This window comes from Citrus sinensis, chromosome 8 (assembly GCF_022201045.2).
Source record: "Citrus sinensis cultivar Valencia sweet orange chromosome 8, DVS_A1.0, whole genome shotgun sequence".
Taxonomy (NCBI): Eukaryota; Viridiplantae; Streptophyta; class Magnoliopsida; order Sapindales; family Rutaceae; genus Citrus; species Citrus sinensis.
The window spans coordinates 2,800,216-2,823,693 of NC_068563.1; the positions used below are offsets into that span (position 1 = coordinate 2,800,216).

Genomic DNA, 23,478 nt, shown 5'->3' on the forward strand with positions numbered 1-23,478 from the left:
GACAATCTATCTTGTTAAGGTTGACATTTTCGTGAGGTCAACATTTTCTTTATCGTGAGGTCGGCGTTTTAGCTCTACACTTAACTTTGTTGAGGTCGACAATCTATCTTGTTAAGGTTGACATTTTATGAGGTCAACATTTTCCTTGTTGTGAGGTCGGCGTTTTAGCTCTACACTTAACCTTGTTGAGGTCGACAATCTATTTTGTTAAGGTTGACACTTTCGTGAGGTCAACATTCTCTTTGTTGTGAGATCGTGAGGTCGGCGTTTTAGCTTTATACTTAACCTTGTTGAGGTCAACAATCTATTTTGTTAAGGTCGACACTTTCGTGAGGTCAACATTCTCCTTGTTGTGAGATCGTGAGGTCGGCGTTTTAGCTTTACACTTAACCTTGTTGAGGTCGACAATTTATTTTTGATAAGGTTGACATTTTCGTGAGGTCAACATTTTCCTTATCGAGATTGACATCGAAATGATAGAATCTTGGTGAATTCAAGGTCATTGCTTGGTGTTATTGTTACCAAAGTTGACCATATCTATTTGTTTGACCTCAACAAAGTCTTAAATGGGCTTAGCCTACGGAACGCAAGTCATAACCAACCCCAATAAATAAAGAGCAAAAAAGGCAAGGTCAGCATAATAATTATCCGACTACAAAGGCAAAATAAAGTTTAGTAGCATACGGTCTACACAAGTTCATATTGCAAAAAAGGGCAAGCATTTTAATACTTAAATTTAGGAAGTTCTATCTTGGTCTTCAACAACCCTACTAGTTAGGGAGACCTCACCCTCAACCCTGACCCTATCACCTCGAGGCAATTGGTCATGGTTAGTTTCTTGGTCCACACTTGAAGGTTTCTTCTTACCCTTCTCTTTGCTCATTGTTTCGCTCTACGCCGTCTTTCTTTTGCTTGCGGCCATATTGCTCTTTCTTAATTATTTTAGTTTCCAATACCGTTCATATCTTCTCAGTATTGAAAACTGGGGGACTGGTGTTGGGTTTTGAGAAAATTTTTCTATTAGTTTCCAACACCAGCAATGACTTTCTGGTATTGAAAACTAGGGGACTGGTGTTTGGGTTGGATTTTTCTAGTAGTATCTCAAAATATAGTCGATCTTAATCTACTCAGAACTTATTGTTGTTGAGCTGGCCTCATAAGTACAACCTGAAACCTATGTTGACCACCTGGTTTACAAGTACGACCTAAGATCTATGTGAATGATCTAGTTTAAGAATACAACCTCAACGCTATATGAGCGATTGAGAAATTCATCTGTCTGATCTGAAAATGAAGTAATCCGACCTTGAAATTCTCTTGTCCGACCTGAGAATTAGTTTGACATAAAAAATTGCTAGTTAAGAGAACGTGGCCTAATTTATAGGGAAGTTGTGTGCCACGATCTATTTAAACCACCTCCAACTGACAACCACTTGCAACTGCTGAAGAAAGCGGGCTGAAGTTAAGGAGGTAACCGTACACGACGAAAAGTCTATTTAAACTGAAGAGCGCATCAGGTGAAAGGGTTAGAAAAAATCAACCAAAAACTCTAGAAGTGACCTATCTAAGAGCCTTAACAGAGCTTACCAGATTTTGAGTTCTTAGATCGGAAAATTCCTTTCTTTTGAACCCATTCACAATTCTTCCCTCTCATTTTCATCTCTTTATACAAAATTTCTGACTTAAGCATCGGAGGGTCTGCGCCGGAACCCCACCGGCGTATCCTAACCGTGTTTTCTGGTTGACAGGTACAGAAAATTGTGGTCATATTGGCGTTTGAGCTTGGATTCGTACTGTAATTCCCCTAAAGAAACAAATTCAGCTGTTGAGGTCGTTTTTCGGCATCAACACTGGAGAAGTCAGTTTCATCATCCTGTTTCATAGTATCTGGCAACTGGTTTCTTGTGAGCTTGATATCACCCGGAAGATTAGGGATCACAAATGGTTCTGAAACTGATGAAACTTTCTTGTGCGGTTCATATAGCATTAGGCAAGCTGTTGCACACAAAGACAAGAAACTGGTGCCGTGAAACACCAGCCTGGGAATCCCAAACTTGGCAGCAGCATCAGTGGCCCAAGGAAAAAGCATGTCAGCCACCAAGCAATTCGGTTTATGTTCTTGCAAGAGCAGCTCAAGAGGTTCTTGGAGCATGGTGACGCCCTTCAAAAACTTCACTGGCATGTCTGGCTGACTAGTCATTTCGTTCAGATTTTCAGAGCCCTCCGGCAAACCAACTTCTACGGAAGGAAATTTGATGGTCTTGATGTCAATTTCGATACCCAATTCATTGGCTCTTGGGATAGCTTTTGAAAAAAGAGTCGCATTGGCCGGAGTTGTGATTACGGTGGTTTTCACACCTCGACTTCCAAACAGCTTGGCCATGTCCACCAGTGGGATCATGTGGCCATGAGCCATCAATGGGAAGAAGAAAATGTGAAGCTTACGAATCTCACCGGCCATGCCTACTTCTGTAGCCAAGCGCAGAAACCAAGACCAAAGTAATTATTAATTAAAATTGAAAACAAATCTCACGTTGTGAATCCTAGACCACTCATTATACGTTGAAAATCAGTGACGAATAAACTCTCACTGAAGTTTGAAAATGAAACGACATCAGAAAATGCTCAAAGCGGTCGTGCTATTATTCATATTTCCTTTTCAAAAATGCGGTTTAGCGTTTGCCTTTAGTACTGGAAAAGAACCCGTGAGAGGTGCCTCAATCTGTGAACCCCAAAAGCAGCACCACCAATCTTAAGAAACCGAGTCACCCACGTTTCGTTGAAAAATTGCTCAGCAAAGACTGAGAAGGGGCATTCGACCATAGACAAGCCAGTTGTCAGTCCTTCCTTCCACAATGTGTCACAAATCGTTCAGTAGCTTCATGATCAGATCAAGTATCAAAACTTGTGGTGCCCACCGGGCCATCCTCTTGTAATTTAGTTAGTCATTTGCCTTGATGCATGCTCTAGTCAAATCCATGAGGAAACCAATTAATCTTCGTTTTTTTTTTTTTTGGCAGTAGCGTACGTAGAAGCTGACCCAGAAACTAGCTGCTGCCGCCGTACGCCATCGAAGATGAAATATACAAGGTTTTAGGAATAGGGCTCGAGCAAAACTGTCTGTTTCGGTTCGGTTTCCACTTTCTAAATATATATATATATATATATATGTATTCCATCTGACATTTACTGAAGAAAAGAAAAGCCGTAAAATAAACAGTAGCCACAAAATGAACAGTAGCCGCAAGATGAACAGTAGCCGCAAGATGAACAGTAACCGCAAGATGAACAATAGTCACTGGTGGCTATAAATAGAGGAGTGCTCCTCCTTATTGTTTGTATCCCAAATCCCAGAGATGGAATCCAAGTTTTGGTGAGAAATTAAGAGGGAGAAATATTCTTAAGCATGTAGTTATATTGAAGGAGCATTTGGCTCCTCAATATAGGTATTATGGGTTTGCTTTGTTAAGGGATATTTCTCAAGATTATGTATTTGGGGCTTGGGTGAGAGAAAATTTATGAGAGTGTGGTTGTAATAATTTTCCACATAGTGAATATTTTTTTTCTCTGGTTGTCTTGTGACAACGGCCGTGGTTTTTCTCCGGATTTGGAGTTTTCCACGTAAATCTTGTGTTGTGTGATTGGTATATTCTCCATTCAATTTTTCTTATTAATTTGTTGCTTGATAAATTGCTTGGAGAGATCTTGGGAGGAAACTCAATTTCCTAACAGTGGTATCAGAGCCATTGATTGAAGTTTTGGTGTCGGGGTACTATTCACGTATACGGTACTGTTTACGTGAAGCAGTGGGAGCCAATCCAAATAATCTGTGGTGAAGAGAATATGAAGCAAATATGTCAGCAGCTGGTGTTTTTCAAACTTGGTTGAAGTTTGATGTTGTTGAAAAATTAATGGGAGAATGATTTTATTGGCTTGTGGAGAATTCAAGTCAAAGGTGTATCCAATCTGGTATGCACAAAGATTTGAAGGTGTGGACAATTTTGGCACCTCAAGAAAATTGTCAAGAAGGTGGAGTGGGCTCGGCAAATTACTCCAAAATCAGTAAAGGAGACACTGATATTCTCGCAGATGGTGAGGTTCCTTTTGATAGGAGACTTGGTTAGTTCTTTTAGCATGTAGATCTCCAAGTTGCCATGAAAGAGAACATGTTATGATCAGTGGGGTCCACAAGTTTGCACGCGGGCATTGGCTTGGTATAAATGCAAGGTGTGTGGTGGAAAAGTTATGTCATGGCTGAAGAATTCTCAGGGAAACCAAGCATGAGAATTGCACCATAATTTTCAGCGAATATGTTCGACATGTGCCGGGAAAAAAAAATTCTTAGAATTGGTAATTAATTCTAAGTGGTATACTCTTTATGGTGGAGTATGATAATTCTCTATGTTGAGAATTATGACTAAAGGTGAAGACAACAAGGGTGGTGTGGAGATTGATTGATTATCAATCAAATCTCCAAGTGGGAGAATGAAGAAAAGAAAAGCCGTAAAATAAACAGTAGCCACAAAATGAACAGTAGCCGCAAGATGAACAGTAGCCGCAAGATGAACAGTAACCGCAAGATGAACAATAGTCACTGGTGGCTATAAATAGAGGAGTGCTCCTCCTTATTGTTTGTATCCCAAATCCCAGAGATGGAATCCAAGTTTTGGTGAGAAATTAAGAGGGAGAAATATTCTTAAGCATGTAGTTATATTGAAGGAGCATTTGGCTCCTCAATATAGGTATTATGGGTTTGCTTTGTTAAGGGATATTTCTCAAGATTATGTATTTGGGGCTTGGGTGAGAGAAAATTTATGAGAGTGTGGTTGTAATAATTTTCCACATAGTGAATATTTTTTTTCTCTGGTTGTCTTGTGACAACGGCCGTGGTTTTTCTCCGGATTTGGAGTTTTCCACGTAAATCTTGTGTTGTGTGATTGGTATATTCTCCATTCAATTTTTCTTATTAATTTGTTGCTTGATAAATTGCTTGGAGAGATCTTGGGAGGAAACTCAATTTCCTAACATTTACAATGTCGTAAAAGATGCACGTCGGGCGCCGCGCATGGACGGCTAGTCGTCTATTCTACTACGACATGACATATGATACTAAAACTTTGATACGACAAGACGTTTATTTTTTTAATAAACAAACGACAAAGAGATCGCGAAATTTGAAAGCCTGAACCACTACTACGGTTGGCGTCAAAACTGACAAACTCTAAATCCTTCTTCAATTACAAAATTTCACACCACCCACAGATTATTTAATAAAGTTGGCAATGCTTCCAAAGCAAAGCATATGTAGATAACAGAACTGGGTTGCTTGGGATTCAGCCGGTTCAAGCACTCCTGTCCATCTATGGCAATTTTGCCTTCCGGCTTTCCCCTTAAAATATGGGTGTTCATAATCCAATCTGATCCGCTTAATCCGTCTGATTCGCAAAAATTTGATCTGTAAAAATCCGATATGTGGATTAGTGGATTGGATTTGATTGAAAATTTAAAAATCCGCAGTCAATGGATTGGATATGGATTTACTTCTGTAAATCTACAAAAATCCACGAATCCGCAAAAAAATAAAAAATATTTATTTAATTAAAAAATAAAACTTATAAATGTGGTGTTACTACTTACTAATAAATAAATAAGTTAAAATATAGTTATATTAACACTATACATATCTTATCCGATAATAATATATAATAAACATGATTAAATAATTGAATAACTAAATAAACAAATATAGTTTTCCAAATAGTTAATTTTTATAATTTTCATGTATTGATTTAAACAAATGAGATTTTTTTTCATTGTTTTGTATTTTGAGACTTTGAATGTATTATTCTTATCTTTATTTAAAAACTTAATATATGAATGTATTATTCTATTTGAATGGATTATTCTATTTTTATTTAAACACTTAATTTATTTAAATCTTATTCAATTTTGAATTTGATCGGTAATAAAAAAGTTTTCATATAAGATTTTTTTATTTAATTAGTTCATAGAATGAACATAAATAAAAAATTTTAATCCGTAAAATCGTGAATTAGATATGGATTGGGTCAAATCCGCATCCGATCCGTAGACATATGAATTGGATTTGGATTGAATTCGTCAATCCGTGAATTAGATTGAAAATTTATAATCCGTAAAATTTTGAATCGGATATAGATTAATGTTCAATCCTCAAAATCCGATCCGCGAACACCATTACCTCAAAGCTTTATCTTCAAAGTTCCTATTCCTTAGAATATTTTTACAGTTACGTCAATTGGCTTAAATTGTAAAAAATTCTTACCTATTATTAATTTGAACAAATCATTCTTGTCACTTAGAATTGACAACTAATACACTTTATTATTCCTAGTTATAATTGATACTTTCTCTATTGACAATTATGATCACGATGCCGCTACATAGTTTTGTGATTTTGTGCTGAATTATATAACGAACACTAAAATACTTGATAATTAACATTATGATTTATCACCAGCAAATAAGTTGAATTAAATAAAAATGATGATTCATACATATATGTCGATTAATTTCTTCACCTGTGATTGGTCATCGATGGGTTGTTGTCTTTGTTTATGTCCTTGTGATTGGCTGCACTTGATGTTTTACTCACCTACTCATTGGTTGTTGTCTTTTTAAGTTGCTGAGATTATGACTGTAATAATTGAGATTGATTTTGCTCATTAGAATTAGTAAACTAATGTTTAGATGGAATGTGATTCTTTGGATATCTTGTTGGTTTTAACAATCATAATTTTCATCCTTCCTGGCGACATCATTGTAAGTCATAATCAATGGTGCGCGCGAACTATTTTCTTCAATGGAGAGTAAGAGGTGTAGATATGATGTTGATAGCTGTAATATTTGATAAACGGCCACTGTAAGGATCCAAAAATGGAGAATGTTGTGAGTCTTTACGAGGAAATGCTGGCCAAACGTCATTACAAATGGCACCTTGTTTGTTATTATATAGATCTTCCGGAGCAGATTTTAATTTATGTAGCATTTTCTAAAACCGTAACAACGTAGCTGTAATCAGATTACATAGCTAACATGTTTTGCCATGAACATAATCCTTGAAACTTGGTAGAGGGAAAAGGAGAGATTGAAAAGACCAGAGAACCTGACCCTGAGTGCCTGTTTCTTGTTACAAAACAGGCATGTATATTGTTCATTGTACATTTCTAATAGCTGATCTACATGTCTTCTTTAATTTTAATAGCCGCCAGCAGAAATTAAAACTCAACAATGATTTTATTTTCTTTATGAAGGTTGATATTTTAACACTCTTCTGTCAGAAGTTACATTAACAACAACGAAAATAAGAACAAACAAAAACGAACACGCTATATATATGATTTTTGGCTTCTTGTTGAATCTCTTGGAATCAATGGCGACGCAAACTCAAATCTTCGATTAAAGAGTTCAAATTTGAGAAAGATGAACCTCCATTTTCAACAGCCCTCTTGGCCATCTCCCCAAAAGCCTTGGCTCTGCTCCTCATTTCTTCTGCTCTGTCACCCATCATTATCTCGTTCAATGCCTTTACTATTGCCTCTCTCTTCACAAAATCCCCCACGATTCTGCACCATTTCTGGATTCCTACACCAATACCAATCTTAAGAACTTCATTCACTATCTTTTCATTGTAAAATTGCTCAGCATAGACAGGCCATGTCACCAGAGGTACCCCAGCGGTCACCCCTTCAAGAATTGAATTCCATCCACAATGCGTCACAAATCCTCCAACAGCTTCATGATCAAGTATCAAAACCTGTGGTGCCCATCCTCTTATGATTAACCCTTTGCCTTCCATTCTCTTCTCAAATCCTTCGGGCAACCAATCTTCCTTTTCTTCTTCACCGCCATTATTCTTGTTTTTCCTCACAACCCAAATGAAATTTTGCCCTGAAGCTTCAAGCCCCATTGCAATTTCCATTAGCTGAGCAGAAGTAAAGTTGGCAACACTGCCAAAGCATATGTAAACGACAGAGTTGGGTTGCTTTGAATTCAGCCACTTCAAGCACTCCTGTTCATCAACTGAGGCTTTCTTTCCCCTCAAAGCTTTATCTTCAAAATTCCTATTGCATAAGGAAACAGGGCCGATATGCCATGCCCTCCTTCCCAAAGCCTTCCTGTAATGATCAGCATAAGCATGCTCAAGCTCATAAAAGCTGTTCACAACAACACCGTAGCTCCTTAAGTCTGAGTCATCAGCTGCTTTCATGAACCTGCTGAAGTCATTATCTCCCATATCCTGTTTTGCAGGATCTGGCAATTGGTTTCTCGTCAGCTTGATCTCACCAGGAAGATTAGGCATCACAAATGGCTCTGAATCTGATGAAACCTTCTTGTGTGGCTCATATAGCGCCAGGCATTTTATTGCACACAACGAAAAGAAACTAGTACCATGAAACACCAACCTGGGAATCCCAAACTTGGCAGCAGCATCAGTGGCCCAAGGAAAGAGCATATCAGCCACCAAACAATCTGGTTTATGTTCTTGCAAGAGCTGCTCGAGTGGTTTTTGGAGCTTCGTTGTGGCCATGTAAAACTTAACAATCAATTCCCTGTTCACTTCATTAGTGATTGCGTCAAGATTTTCCCATCCCTCTGGCAAACCGGCCTCCGCAGAAGGGAACTTGATGATCTTCACATCCAATTCGATGCCCAATTCACTGGCTTTTTGAATTGATCTTGATAAGTGAGGCGCATTGCCTGGAGTTGTGATGACACTTGCTTTCACCCCACGAGTTGTAAACAACTTTGCCATGTCCACAGTTGGAATCATATGGCCATGAGCCAGGAATGGAAAGAAGAAAATGTGAAGCTGACAGATCCCACTGGCCATGCCCGCTTGCGATAGAGAGTGCAGAGACCAAGACAATGGTTATTATTGATTAAAGTTGAAAAGATATCTCAGTTTATGCCTGTCTGTTCATTATATGTACAAAATCAGTTAAAAATAAAATCTCGCTTACGTACAGGGAACTAAGTTCAAAGCATGAAACTTTATTGACAAACCAAAACGCTGAAAGTAACACTCAAATTCACAATAATGTGAAAAAAAATATTCCCCGAATTTACCATTCCCGCACATTCCACGCTAGTCTCGAATCCGAGTGATTGTATTGCTATATTATATATTATGGGACCGCTGAAGTTTGACGATTTCAATTAACGACAATCAAGAATGGCTAAAAGTCGTCCTGTTATTATTGCTATTTTCTTTAAAAAGGGTGTCTAGTGTTTGCCTTTAGCATTGAAAAAGACCTTGGAGTTAGAGGTGCCTCAATCTCACAACTCCAAAAGCACACCAATCTTAAAACGCTGAGTCACCAACTTGTCGTTTTAAAATTGCTCAGCAAAGACTGAGACAGGCCCTGTCACCACAGACAAGCCAGCTCTCAAACAACAAGAAAAACTTTGTAAAATTTGAAAGGCCTGAACCACGGTTGGCGCCGGAGCCCAAAACAAACGTCTTAATCCTTCTTCTTCAGTTGCAATTTCACACAAAAAGATACGAGCAGACTCTCCAGAATTGCACCAACGTGAGCAATTCCTATACGATATGAGAGAAAATTTATAACTACCATGTTCGCATTCACATATCAATGAGACAAATTCATAATTGCCCAAAACAAAACTTATCACATCAGAATTATCCTTGGTATTCCTGGAGACCCGACCTCATTATATTCATTAAAGACAAACTTGAATATTTTTATCTTCAAATTTTCTGTTCCATAGAAATAAGTCAATTGAATTAACTTTAAAAATATTCTTATCAATTATTACTTAGTGAATATGAACAAATCATTCTTCTCATATAGAATTAACTACCAATGCATTTTATAATTCTTAATTATAATTGATATATAGTTTCTCCAACACTAAAATTCTTGTTAATTAACAGAAAGATTTATCATGAGCAAATAAGTTAAATCTTATTTTATATATTTTTTAAACTGTAATTGGATTGATTGGTCATCAATCGCCTATTGTTGAAACAAGGTAGAACGAGGGGAAAACCCAAATTGATTTTTCTACCGCTCTCAAAATTTTAAGTGGGAAGCCAAATAAATTTAATTGAAATTAAATAAAAATGGTTGAAAATTATTTCCGCCAATTCCTGATTTTCTCCTTCTGTTGCAAAAGTCGCCAACAAATCAAATGCTAACAGCTGTTCAAGGCTCAATCCAACCAACCAATTGGGAATCACCCCAATACGACAGGATCAAGAACAAAGACAAACAAACATGCTATTACGATACATCTGGCTTTGTGTGAGTTTAGCTGCTTTGATGGCGACTTAAACGCAACTCCTCAATAAGAGCACTCAAATCAGAGTACGATGAACCTCCATTTTCAACAGCCCTTTTTGCCATCTTCCCCAAAGCCTTGGCTCTGCTCCTCATTTCTTCTGCCCTATCACCCACCATTATCTCATTCACTGCCTTTTCTATTTTCTCTCTCTTCACAAAATCCCCCACAATTCTACACCATTTCTGGATTCCAACACCAACGCCAATCTTCAGAACTTCATTCACCATCTTTTCATTGTAAAATTGCTCCGCAGAGACGGGCCATGTCACCAGAGGTACCCCAGCAGCCACCGCTTCAATAGTTGAATTCCATCCGCAATGGGTCACAAATCCTCCAACAGCTTCGTGATCAAGTATCAAAACCTGTGGCGCCCATCCTCTAATGATTAGCCCTTTTCCCTCCATTCTCTTCTCAAATCCTTCAGGCAACCAATCTTCCTTTCCTCCTTCACCGCCATCATTCTTGTTTTTCCTCACAACCCAAATGAAATTTCTCCCTGAAGCTTCCAGGCCCGTTGCAATCTCCATTAGCTGAGCAGAAGTAAAGTTGGCCAGGCTTCCAAAGCAAATGTAAACAACAGAATTGGGTTGCTTTGAATTCAACCACTTCAAGCACTCCAGTTCATCAATAGAGGCTTGCTTTCCCCTCAAAGCTTTATCTTCAAAATTCCTATTGCATAAGGAAACAGGGCCAATATGCCATGCCCTCCTTCCCAAAGCCTTCCTGTAATGGTCAGCATAAGCAGGCTCCAGCTCATAAAAGCTGTTCACGGCAACACCATAGCTCCTCGACTCTGACTCGTTAGTTGCTTTCAACAACCTGCTCAAGTCATTATCTCCCATATCCTGTTTTACAAAATCTGGCAATTGGTTTCTCGTCAGCTTGATCTCACCCGGAAAATGAGGCATCACAAATGGCTCTGAATCCGATGAAACCTTCTTGTGTGGCTCATATAGCCTCAGGCAATTTGATGCACACAAAGAAAAGAAACTAGTGCCGTGAAACACCAGCCTGGGAATACCAAACTTGGCAGCAGCGTCAGTGGCCCAAGGGAAGAATATGTCGGCTACCAAACAATCTGGTTTATGATCTCGCAACAGCTGCTCAAGAGGTTCTTGGAGCTTCGTTGTGGCCCCCAAAAACTTGACAATCAATTCCTTGTTCACTTCATTTGTGATTGCGTCAAGATTTTCACATCCGTCTGGCAAACCGGCCTCCACAGAAGGGAACTTGATGGTCTTCACATCCAATTCGATGCCCAATTCATTGGCTCTTTCTACTGATTTGGAGACGTAAGGCGCATTGGCTGGAGTTGTAATGACACTTGCTTTCACCCCACGAGTTGCAAACAACTTCGCCATGTCCACAATTGGAATCATGTGGCCGTGAGCCATGAATGGAAAGAAAAAAACGTGAAGCTGAGGGATTTTACTGCCCATATTCGACTTCCGAATCAAATACAACGATAGACTAGAATTATTAATGAATGCAACTTTGTTATTTTTCTCTGTTTCGATGACCAACTATGTGTGTGTGGACTCACGAAAGCCGTAAAATATATAGAACACAAGAATTGGAGATCAAGAAATGATGACGCCTTGGGAATATTCTAAGAAGAGGATTAATGGTCTTCGATTCACACGCGTCTTTCTTGCCGTCACCACCTTGCATTGTGCGTCAGCTTCTTTCACAGTAATTAAAAGAAAGAAACTTAACCCCTCTGTCAAATTTTTTGTTTCTTCCCTTGGCCGCAACAGTCTTGGTTCTCATATTAGTCAAAGTTTTATGTATTGACAATAAAGAATCGATGTTATTTTTATTTAATTTATTGATAAAGCACAGAAGAGAGCTTAAAAGTTTTCCTTGAAGTTTCCATCGTGCCCAGTTGAAAAGGACAAATGAAAATAAATAAATAAAAAAAAATGGCTTCGTCGATGTCTCTTCGTAGTTCATAGAGACAAGAACATGATTACGTTGTTACGTAAGCTCATACGTTGTTGTTTTTTGCCAGGGTCACGAATCAGAATCCACATGTCACAATTGGCATAGTTTGAGTATCTAGTGCAATCCTTGAGCAGTTGCGATTGCCGAGGAGGATGATTCTACAGCTTCAAAGATTAGCTTATCCCTAAATTTCTTACTAATTTTTGAAGCTGGATATTTGTCTATTTTCTTCTTCTTCCGAGCAATATTGTCTCTAGGAGCCATTGTTAGTAATATGCACTAAAGGCCAATCGAATGGTGTTTGTTTGTTTAGGAAATTATTGTATTTGAATAGCATTTTGATATTTATAAAATGGCAAAGTTATCAACATTCATAATTAATTTAATGAATAGAGTCCAAGAAGTAAAATAGTTAAGGAACACATTCTCGAGTTTGTCGAGAATATGAAACGTGCATCCTTTGTACTATACTTCTAAAATAGTTCCTAGTGGTGGATTTATGATTGGACATTATAAATTTCTATAAACACTAGTATATGTTATGACACCTTATGGTATGTGATATTAAAATGGATGGTGAGTTTCATATCATTGATATGAGATGTCAAGTCAAACACATAGGTACTTGTTGAGAGAACGAGTTTACTGAACTTGACCAAATATAGTAAGCCATATGGTTTTGAGTGTTAATGGCTTATTATACATTGTAATAGACACTATGTTTAGTAATGGTCTTTAGACCTAAGGCATAACATATGTCTTATACATAGACATCTCTGATATGTGAAAGCATAATGATTGATTCCTAATCAAGGAAGAGATCTAGCAATAGTTGTCATGGTTGGCTATATATGAAGACAAGTGTATGGCCAATATGGAATTCATCACTTTGTAATATACAAAAAGGATGTCCCTATGAGATAATATGAATTGGCATAAGAAATCCTTAGTCAAGGTGAAATATATTTGAAGGAGTTCAAATTATATTTTCATGCCAAGTTCATTTAGATTTATTTTGAGATAAAGCATAACTGCTTAACATAATAAACCATAAGCCGTGCTTTTCTCTGGACATGGATGATGAAGAGACCAAGACATAGAGATACAATGGAATAGGTTCTATAGATCTAACAATTCTTGTTATTTGGATAGTTGTGAAATACTGCTAGGTGTCACTCATGACTTGTAGAAACCTTAAGATTAATATTGGTAAAGCGTATTAGCAATGCATCTTAAGGTCATTAGAAAAGTTCTATTTGATGACTAAAGAGTTTAGCATCATTTAATGAATAAAGAGTTATCATTAAAATAGTTCTACTACCTTATAACTAAGAACCTAAAATGTCACACACCAAATAGAAATGAAAAATGAGTTACTAGAAAATGAGAAGTTAAATTTCCTAATTTTAGGAAAATCGAAATTTATATTATAATTCATTAAGAATGAATATATATATATATATATATATATATATATATATCTCTCTTAAATATGATTTAAGATAGAAATTTAGATGTTCCATAATTAGTTTAAGGAACAAAATGAATTTCATAAATCCTCAATTAAACATCATGTAATATCGAGCACATAAAATGACCATTTTGGACATGTTCCAGTTCATATATGATTACAGACTTCTAGACTAATTTTGGGTTTAGAATTTTGGGCTTTTATTGGATCTAATATGGATTAAGAGAAAGCATTAGAACATGTCACAAAAGAAGCCCACATTTAACCATTTGATTTGATCAAAATGGGATTAATTAATTAAAGACAAAATTAATTAATTTAGCTATTTATTTATTTGATTAAATAAAATATTGAAGTGATAAGATCACATTCAAAAAATAATGGCTTAGTGGGTGGGTCTAGCACATGATAATGTTTGGTGCCATTATTGAAGATAATGGTGGCTTTATTTGGTAGAATGAATCATCATGAACTAGCATTCATGTTTCTTCATTATCTCTCTCATTTCTAAACGCAATTTCGAGATTCCAAATCCTATGAACTCCTAGAACATTTCTAAGTGTGGACGGACTAAAGGCATCACAATTGAGGTACTTTAAGGATCTCAAATCGTGGTAAAACAGAAGCTGTTTGTGCAGAGGTCTATTTTCTGGACAGTGTTCGTAGCTTGCTGTTTTCAGTCATTTTCTCCTACTTCACGAAGTCATTTTTGAAACTACAAGTGAGGTAATTAAACTTCAATCTTTCCTCTTGATTTTCATTTTTGAATGAAGCTGATCCGAGGTTTCTAGAGCTTCCGCCATCCGTTTTAATTTTACTGCACAAAAGTTGCATTTTTAGGAACCTCATGGACAAATGTTGTCCTTCAGCCAAAACTAAAAAAGGAGGGAAAAGAAAAGAAAAGACACTCACCAAGGAAATTGAAAGCCAAAGCCCTGAGCTCCACGAGGTGGGCGAATGGTGCAAAGGGTGGTTTATATAGAAATGAATAGAGAGAGAAACAAATTGATCTTTTATGCTTTTAGTTCTGGTGGAACGAGAAACTAAGAGCTAGAGAGTAACTGTTGTAGAAAATATAAAAAATCAATAAAAACTGCGGAGAAGTTGAAAAAAAAATGCTCCCCAAGGAGCAAAAGCCCCCAGAGTGGAGAGCAGAAGCCACATCCCCAAGAGTAGAGAGCAACAGGGAGCAGGAGTCATGCTCCCCAAGGAGCGGAAACCATGCTTCCCAGGAGGTAGGAGTAGGAACCATACTCCTTAGGGAGTAGGAGCAGGAACCATGCCCCTAGGGATAACAATAACAAAATAAGTTGTGACCCATGAGACCATTAACCTGATTTTGGATTACGAACCACATAGAAAAGCCAAGTCTAAATAAAGAAACTATTGTTGAATTAAGCTTAGTAAATAAAAGTCAACAATGGAAGGATATTACTTGGTCCGGAAGTAAATTAAATAAAGTTTGACACAAATACGACCAATAAAAAGATAAAAAATATTTTGTAATTCAAACCTTAGAGGATAAAGGATAATAGGAAGAGTTAAAATAAGAAATGGATTTTATCTATAAAAGTCTATAAAATCAAAGGCCTCTCTTACTTGGGGGACAAGCACTGAAAAAGTAGTAAAAAGAGGGAGAGTTGAATTGTAATTACGATCTTAATAAAATAATTATTTTTTCTACCCGTGGATGTAGTATGAATGCCGAACCACTTTAATTTTATGTATCTTTTTATTATAACGCCCCGACCTAGATTAATTCCAACGACAGTGTGTCACAAATCCTCTAATAGCTTCATGACCAGTTCAACTAGCAAATGTGTCGCCATATGTATAGGGTCATGTTGATGATAAGGTTTTGCAAAAGCGTTGAAGCTGAACTAGAAACTAATTCTTGCTGCCATATACTATGAACAATGAAATATACAAGGCTTTATGAATTTGGTTCCAACAAGTGATGTAGGTTGGTTGGCGTAGGATGAGCACGGTATCTTTTAGATGGCATAATTTGGACTACAAATGTCCTACGCATATAATATATTATCTCAAAGCTTGCGATGAGGTAAATCAAGCCAAGATTTGCTTATGTCATTTAGCTCCATGCCCGAGCCAAAAATTTTGTTTCGTTTTTGCTCGCTTCCCTATTTTTAGTTATTTTCTTATTTTTCCTATAACTTTTAAGATTTTTTTAATTTTTTAAATATTAGATTTAAGTGCCATTTATTTTATTTTCTTCATTTAAATTAGAAGAGTTATAATGTAAAATAATATTTCAAATTTACCTATTTAAAATTTTAAAATTAGTATTAAAAATTTTTAAAAATCTAATTTTGTTCATTCAGACTATCAAATAATATTTCATCATTCAAAAACTTAATTTCTCCTAATTATGAACCTTTTTACATTTCCACATCGCGACCGAGCACTGTCTATTTTAGCTTGGCTTCGAGATTGAATGATGAATCAATCCATGCAATGGGCGTTCATTCCTGTACTGCAGGCTACTTGGATGCGTCTCTGCTCTGCGGTGAACAACAGGCCATCCTCTTTCTAAATACGTATCCGATCTGACGTTTACAGGCTTTAATAAGTAGACGACTTTCATGAAAGACATGTCGGCCCAATTCTTGGACGATATGTCGTCTACTTTACAACGACATGACATCTGGTTTTAGAACCTACATACGATAAGATGTTTAAGTTTTACTAAACAAACGACAAGAAAAACTTTGCGAAATTTGAAAGGCCCGAACCACAGTAGGCGCCAGAGCCTTCTTCATTTGCAATTTCACACAAACGGATATGAGCAGACTCTCCAGAATTGCACCAACGTGAGCCACTCCGATACGATATGAGACACAATTAATAACTACCATGTTCGCGTTCAGGTATCAATGAGACAAATTCATAATTGCCTAGAACGAAACTTATCACATCAGAATTATCCTTGGTATTCCTGTTATTTGACAGAGAGATTTATCATGAGCAAATAAGTTAAATATTATTTCATATGTTGATTTTTTTTTTTTTTCAAAAAACCTGTAATTGGATCGGTTGGCCATTAATCGCCTATTGTTGAAAAAAGTTAAGAGGTAGGGAAAACCCAAACTGATTTTTCCACCACTCTCAAAATTTTAAGCAGGAAGCCAAATAAATTTACTTGAAACTAAATAAAAATGGTTGAAAATTATTTCACCAAACTTGTGGGAAGAGTATTTGACATCAAAATTCATCCATAACCGGACGTATGAAAATATATTCATATACATACATATATCCTGTCGAAAGATTCATACTTTGTAGTCACCAACCAGATGACTTCGCCAAGTCGTGATTTTCTCCTTCTGTTGCAAAAGTCGCCAACAAATCAAATGCTAACAGCTGTTCAAGGCTCAATCCAACCAGCCAATTGGGAATCACCCCAATACGACAGGATCAAGAACAATCAAACATGCTATTATGATATATCTAGCTTTGTGTAAGTTTAGCTGCTTTGATGGCGACTTAAACGCAACTCCTCAATAAGAGCACTCAAATCAGAGTACGATGAACCTCCATTTTCAACAGCCCTTTTTGCCATCTTCTCCAAAACCTTGGCTCTGCTCCTCATTTCTTCTGCCCTATCGCCCACCATTATCTCATTCACTGCCTTTTCTATTTTCTCTCTCTTCACAAAATCCCCCACAATTCTACACCATTTCTGGATTCCAACACCAACACCAATCTTAAGGACTTCATTCACCATCTTTTCATTGTAAAATTGCTCCGCGGCGACGGGCCATGTCACCAGAGGTACCCCAGCAGCCACCGCTTCAAGAGTTGAATTCCATCCGCAATGGGTCACAAATCCTCCAACAGCTTCGTGATCAAGTATCAAAACCTGTGGCGCCCATCCTCTAATGATTAGCCCTTTTCCCTCCATTCTCTTCTCAAATCCTTCAGGCAACCAATCTTCCTTTCCTCCTTCACCGCCATCATTCTTGTTTTTCCTCACAGCCCAAATGAAATTTCTCCCTGAAGCTTCCAGGCCCGTTGCAATCTCCATTAGCTGAGCAGAAGTAAAGTTGACCAGGCTTCCAAAGCAAATGTAAACAACAGAATTGGGTTGCTTTGAATTCAACCACTTCAAGCACTCCAGTTCATCAATAGAGGCTTGCTTTCCCCTCAAAGCTTTATCTTCAAAATTCCTATTGCATAAGGAAACAGGGCCAATATGCCATGCCCTCCTTCCCAAAGCCTTCCTGTAATGATCAGCATAAGCATGCTCAAGCTCATAAAAGCTGTTCACAGCAACACCATAGCTCCTTGACTCTGACTCGTTAGTTGCTTTCAACAACCTGCTGAAGTCATTATATCCCATATCCTGTTTTACAAAATCTGGCAATTGGTTTCTCGTCAGCTTGATCTCACCCGGAAAATGAGGCATCACAAATGGCTCTGAATCCGATGAAACTTTCTTGTGTGGCTCATATAGCGCCAGGCAATTTGATGCACACAAAGAAAAGAAACTAGTGCCGTGAAACACCAGCCTGGGAATACCAAACTTGGCAGCAGCGTCAGTGGCCCAAGGGAAGAATATATCGGCTACCAAACAATCTGGTTTATGATCTCGCAACAGCTGCTCGAGAGGTTCTTGGAGCTTCGTTGTGGCCCCGAAAAACTTGACAATCAATTCCTTGTTCACTTCATTAGTGATTGCGTCAAGATTTTCACATCCGTCTGGCAAACCGGCCTCCACAGAAGGGAACTTGACGGTCTTCACATCCATTTCGATGCCCAATTCATTGGCTCTTTCTACTGATTTGGAGACGTAAGGAGTATTGGCTGGAGTTGTGATGACACTTGCTTTCACCCCACGAGTTACAAACAACTTCGCCATGTCCACAATTGGAATCATGTGGCCGTGAGCCATGAATGGAAAGAAAAAAACGTGAAGCTGAGGGATTTCACTGCCCATATTCAACTTCCGAATCAAATACAATGATAGACTAGAATTATTAGTGAATGCAACTTTGTTATTTTTCTGTGTTTCGATGACCATCTATGTATGTGTGGACTCACGAAAGCCGTAAAACATATAAACCACAATAATTGAAGACCGAGAAATGACGAAGACTTGGAAATATTCTAAGAAGACGAAGACGATTAATGGTCTTCGATTCACACGCGTCTTTCTTGCCATCACCCACCTTGCACTGTGCGTCAGCTTCTTTCACCGTAATCAAAAGAAAGAAACTTAACCCCCTTTGTCAATATTTTTGTTTCCTTCCTTGGGTGCAACAATCTTGGTTGTAATATTAGTCCAGATTTTATGTATTGACAATAACGAAATGAATTAGTTTTGGATGAAAATCTGAAATGGACGTTTTAAAAGAACTTAGATGATGATCTGTACCGTGCAGGAAAAACACACTACCCTGTTATTATTTTTATTTAATTTATTGAAAAAGCACAGAAAGAAAGCTCAGAAGTTTTCCTCGAAATTTCCATCGTGGCAAGTTCAAAAGGACAAATGAAAATTAAAAAGAAACTGGCTTTGTCGATGTCTCTTCATAGTTCATAGAGACAAGAACATGATTACATTGCTACGCGAGATCATACGTTGTAGTTTTTGTTAGGGTCACGAATCAGAATACACATGAGCACCCTAGGCCGACAATTGTCACAATTACAGAAGGGAAAATTGAGCTGTTTCTTCTGGAACTCTTGAGAGAAACTGATTGCAAATTTAGTACATTCTCTTTTAATTTGATTTTTCTAAAATGTTGATAAGGTAGAATTTTTAGGTGAGTTTGTCACTAATTCAAACATTAAGGACATTCATTATGTTTGTTACTACAACCCACGTTTTTCAACAGCTCTCTTAGCCTCCTCACAAAGCTCTCTGGCTCTCCTCCTTGTCCTCCTCATCACCAATCATCAGCCTCAACCTCGGCAGCAAATAGGTTCGGTGCTCCAGAGGGACCCAAATTCACATTTCCCACTTTCACACCAATCTTCAAACACCTCAGTTATCAACTTCTCATCCAAAAACTGCTCGGCTGTTATACATCACGCAGTTAAAGCATATTCTAATATCTTAACAATAACCAACACATTCTAATATCTTAACATTAACCACATCAACTTACTTTTGGCTCTAAAACAGGAGATGACGGAACTGGTTCAAACATTCACGATACTTTTTATCTTTTGAAAGTAAGTCTACCACTTTGGAATATAGAGATAAATCTGATACTACAAGTTTCTCTGCTGCCATTTTGTGAAGAAGTACAACTACTTTTGATTTCTTATTATTTTGGATGAAACCACGAAGAAGTGTACAAAACGTTACTTCACTGGGCACACGATTCTTTGCCTCCATATCTAACAATAAATCATTTGCCTTATCCATCTGCCCTTCTTTGCAAAGCCAGTGGATCATGGTACTACATGTTACGACATCTGGTATTGGGCCTTTGTGTTGCAATCTGTGAAAAAGTTTACAAGCAGTCTTGAGTCTGCCCATTTTACATAACCCATTAATAAGGCAGTTGTAGGTTTCAATTCTAAGTTCACACTTGCAGTTTCTGATGGCCTGAAATACTTGCACTGCCTCCAAGACAAAACCATTCTTGCAGAGACCATCAATATAAGTAGCAAATGTAAATGAATCGGGTACAACATCATTAAGTTGCATCTTGTCAATCAATTTCAATGCATCTCCTAGATTGCCTACTTGAAAAAGGCCACTCAACAAGGTGTTATATGTGATAACGCTTGGCCTAATTCGTTCTGAAAGCATTTCCCTATAGAGACATACAGCATCCTCCACTTTTTGATCCTTACAGTATGCATTTATTAAAATATTGTAACTATAAACATCATGTCTACATCCCTTACTGACCATAGAAACAAACAGTTCCCTTGCACGACTAATTCTACCCACTAAGCAAAAGCCATCCATCAATGAGTTATAAGTAACCGTATCTGGATTCACTCCTCTCTGAATCATCAATTCTAACAATCTATTCACTTTGTCCATCTTCCCGTCCTTGCAATTATAATTAATCATTGCATTAAATGTCACCACATCAGGCTGCACACCATTATCCATCATCTCAATGAATAAGCATTTAGCCTCCTTCCAATCGTCAACACAACAAAAACCGCAAATCAGAGAGTTATAAGTGATAACATTGGGATTAATATTCCTGTCCTTCATTTGCAGAAGCAATTCCTTTGCCTTGTCTACAAACCCATCCTTACAAAGACCATCAATAATACTATTATAAGTAACAACATCAGGCTTACAAATAGCACCAAATTCATTAACCATTTCTTCAAATAACTTGAGAGCAACAAGAGTGTTGCGTGTCCGACACAGCCCATTGATCAAAGTATTAAATGTAACCACATTTGGGTCACAAGCAAACACATTGAGCTTCTTAAACAACCTGGTGGCCTCCATAATTCTACCCTCCGCACACAAACCATTAATCAAAAAATTAAAAGTCACCGTATTAGGAGTAAAACAACTCCTAAGGATCCTCCCCAAAACTACAAAAGCACCGCTCGTTATACCCATCTTGCAAAGGCAATTAATTAATAAATTCAAAACAAAAAGATCCGGAAACAACCCATTTGAATTTAGTCTCTTGAAAAGAGAAACAACAGTATCATATTGCTTATTCTTAGCGAGCACAGTCAACAAAATAGTAAAGTAAGTCATACCAGGAGAGGGCTTCATTTTGATCATGCAATCAAAGAAATAAACAGCTTCATTTGAAGTGATATTACCTGATTTATGTCTATCATTCAGGAATTTCGCAATTGAGGTTCCGTCTTTGAAATGGTGAGATGAGAGGTCAGTTTTGGGATATGGAGGGCGACCGAATGAACACCATAAATTACATCTATAACCTGCTTTTGAAGCGAGAGAAAAGGAACGATGTGAGGATTTGAACACCATTACAATTGGAGAAGGCTTTTGATGATTTCTTCTTTCTGGGTACAAATTGTGAAACAATTAAACTACTCTCCAGGTTCAATTTATAAGATTAAGATTTAAGAAGAAGGCGCCTGCAACGCATAAAAAAGTTTCTAGTACTCAAATGGGGCTGGAGAATGGGAGGGCTCTCTAAAATAATTAAAATACTGCATTTTTATAACTTAAAATGAGAAAAAAAAATTACTACGTCAAGTTCACTTCATTTTACTTCAATTATAAACATATCCCAATTATGAAATATAAGAGTGCAACTCAAGAGGGGGTGAATTAAAAATTTAAAAATTAACCTAGTAAATCCACACAACACGCAATATAATGTCTTAATAAAAATTGAAAGCAATAAGTTTAATAAAGGTATAATAATTAAAGAGTAGGGGAGAAGAGAAATAAACACACGAATTTTTACGTAGTTCGGTAATTTCCACCTACGTCCACGCCTCCAAGCAATCCAAGCTTGAGGATTTCACTATCCAAGCCTTTCCGAGACTTTAACTAATTACAATTGACTTCGAGGTGTCAATAAACCTTTACAACAAAGAGATTATCTCACAATCTCTTCACTCAAGTGTCTCACACACTCAAACTCTTACAAATGAAATGAAGAAATGAAAGTTACAATGAAACTCACTCAATAAGTAGATATTCAAAGATGAAGAACAATGAATGATTCAATGTATGTAGTTTGCAAGTTTGAAGGCTCAAGATATCTCGTGTGCTTTTTATTTTTGCTTGTTGGAGAGCTTCAAAATGAGTTGGATTTGAGTTCTTATAGTTTGAGCTTGAAAACTAGCCGTTACTCACATTCCAGGCATATCCGGTTTGCCGTTTATGGAATCCGGTAAGCCGGATTTATGTTACCGTTAAGGCAATTTTGCCTAACCGGCTTGCCGAATTCGGAATCCGATAAGCCGTTTTCGTTCTGGATACATTCTGCCCCGAATCCGATTTTCCGGTTTTTATAACCGGTAAGCCGAATGCTACAGTAACCTGCTACAGTGAAATTTTTCTTAAATTTTTAGTTTGACCTCAAAACTTTATAAAACTGTAGTATGACTTAAAACGTTATGAAACTTTGCAAATATGTCCAATTTCAGAATTTCTAGGTAATGCTTCGTTAATCCCAAAACTTTTTGAAATTATGATTTCGCCCAAACTTTGTGAAATTATAGAATGACCTAAAAACATTTAAATAATTTCAAATAGGTCCAAATTCGAAATTTAAAACACTATCAAAGATTTTGAAATTACTTTCATTTTAGTCCAAAATACTTTAATTCCATAACATCTTTTTCTTATTATAAAAGCACAATTCATAAATCTTTACTTAATAAATACATGTGGTTTGTTATCATCAAAATCAATATTTATAGCCATATAGGCTAACAAATTAGGGGTGCCAAAATGAATAAAGAATTGAATCGTAAACGAATTAGGTCAAAATTTTACTGATTCAAATTCCATTTGTTTATTAAATGAATATTTAGTTTGATTCGTTTAATTCGCGAATCGAATCAAATCCAGATTTGTTTATTATTCGTTTATCATATTACGAATCCATAACAAATCGAATCAAGATTTATTTACAATTCATTTAGAAAAATATAATTAATAAACAAAATTAAGCAAAATAAAAGATAAAAACCCATAAATTTAATATCCTATAGACAAAATATAAATAACCCTCTAAGATTAAATATACAGTCATCTAAATTACAATATTAACCTT

General features: G+C 37.0%; 5 protein-coding genes across 5 annotated transcripts; all 5 read right to left on the bottom strand.

The window, feature by feature from the left end:
* Positions 1-1,804: 1,804 nt before the first annotated feature.
* LOC127899113 (scopoletin glucosyltransferase-like) lies at positions 1,805-2,461 on the bottom strand. The gene has a single exon (XM_052432082.1). The coding sequence runs from the start codon at positions 2,459-2,461 to the stop codon at positions 1,805-1,807; it is 657 nt and encodes a 218-aa protein (XP_052288042.1).
* Positions 2,462-7,256: 4,795 nt separating this feature from the next.
* Positions 7,257-9,609, bottom strand: LOC102615067 (scopoletin glucosyltransferase-like). Its single transcript, XM_006486966.4, has one exon. It carries the CDS (start codon positions 8,870-8,872, stop codon positions 7,409-7,411), a length of 1,464 nt encoding a protein of 487 aa, XP_006487029.2. The 5' UTR covers positions 8,873-9,609; the 3' UTR covers positions 7,257-7,408.
* Positions 9,610-10,097: 488 nt separating this feature from the next.
* Positions 10,098-12,081, bottom strand: LOC102615348 (scopoletin glucosyltransferase-like). Its single transcript, XM_006486967.4, has one exon. It carries the CDS (start codon positions 11,784-11,786, stop codon positions 10,314-10,316), a length of 1,473 nt encoding a protein of 490 aa, XP_006487030.2. The 5' UTR covers positions 11,787-12,081; the 3' UTR covers positions 10,098-10,313.
* Positions 12,082-16,929: 4,848 nt separating this feature from the next.
* LOC102615640 (scopoletin glucosyltransferase) lies at positions 16,930-19,385 on the bottom strand. The gene has a single exon (XM_006486968.4). The coding sequence runs from the start codon at positions 18,801-18,803 to the stop codon at positions 17,247-17,249; it is 1,557 nt and encodes a 518-aa protein (XP_006487031.2). The 5' UTR covers positions 18,804-19,385; the 3' UTR covers positions 16,930-17,246.
* Positions 19,386-19,533: 148 nt separating this feature from the next.
* LOC102615943 (putative pentatricopeptide repeat-containing protein At1g12700, mitochondrial) lies at positions 19,534-21,895 on the bottom strand. The gene is made up of 2 exons (XM_025102050.2): positions 19,894-21,895; positions 19,534-19,803 (listed from the first exon to the last, which is right to left on the bottom strand). The coding sequence occupies exon 1, from the start codon at positions 21,711-21,713 to the stop codon at positions 19,902-19,904; it is 1,812 nt and encodes a 603-aa protein (XP_024957818.2). The 5' UTR covers positions 21,714-21,895; the 3' UTR covers positions 19,534-19,803; positions 19,894-19,901.
* Positions 21,896-23,478: the final 1,583 nt, after the last annotated feature.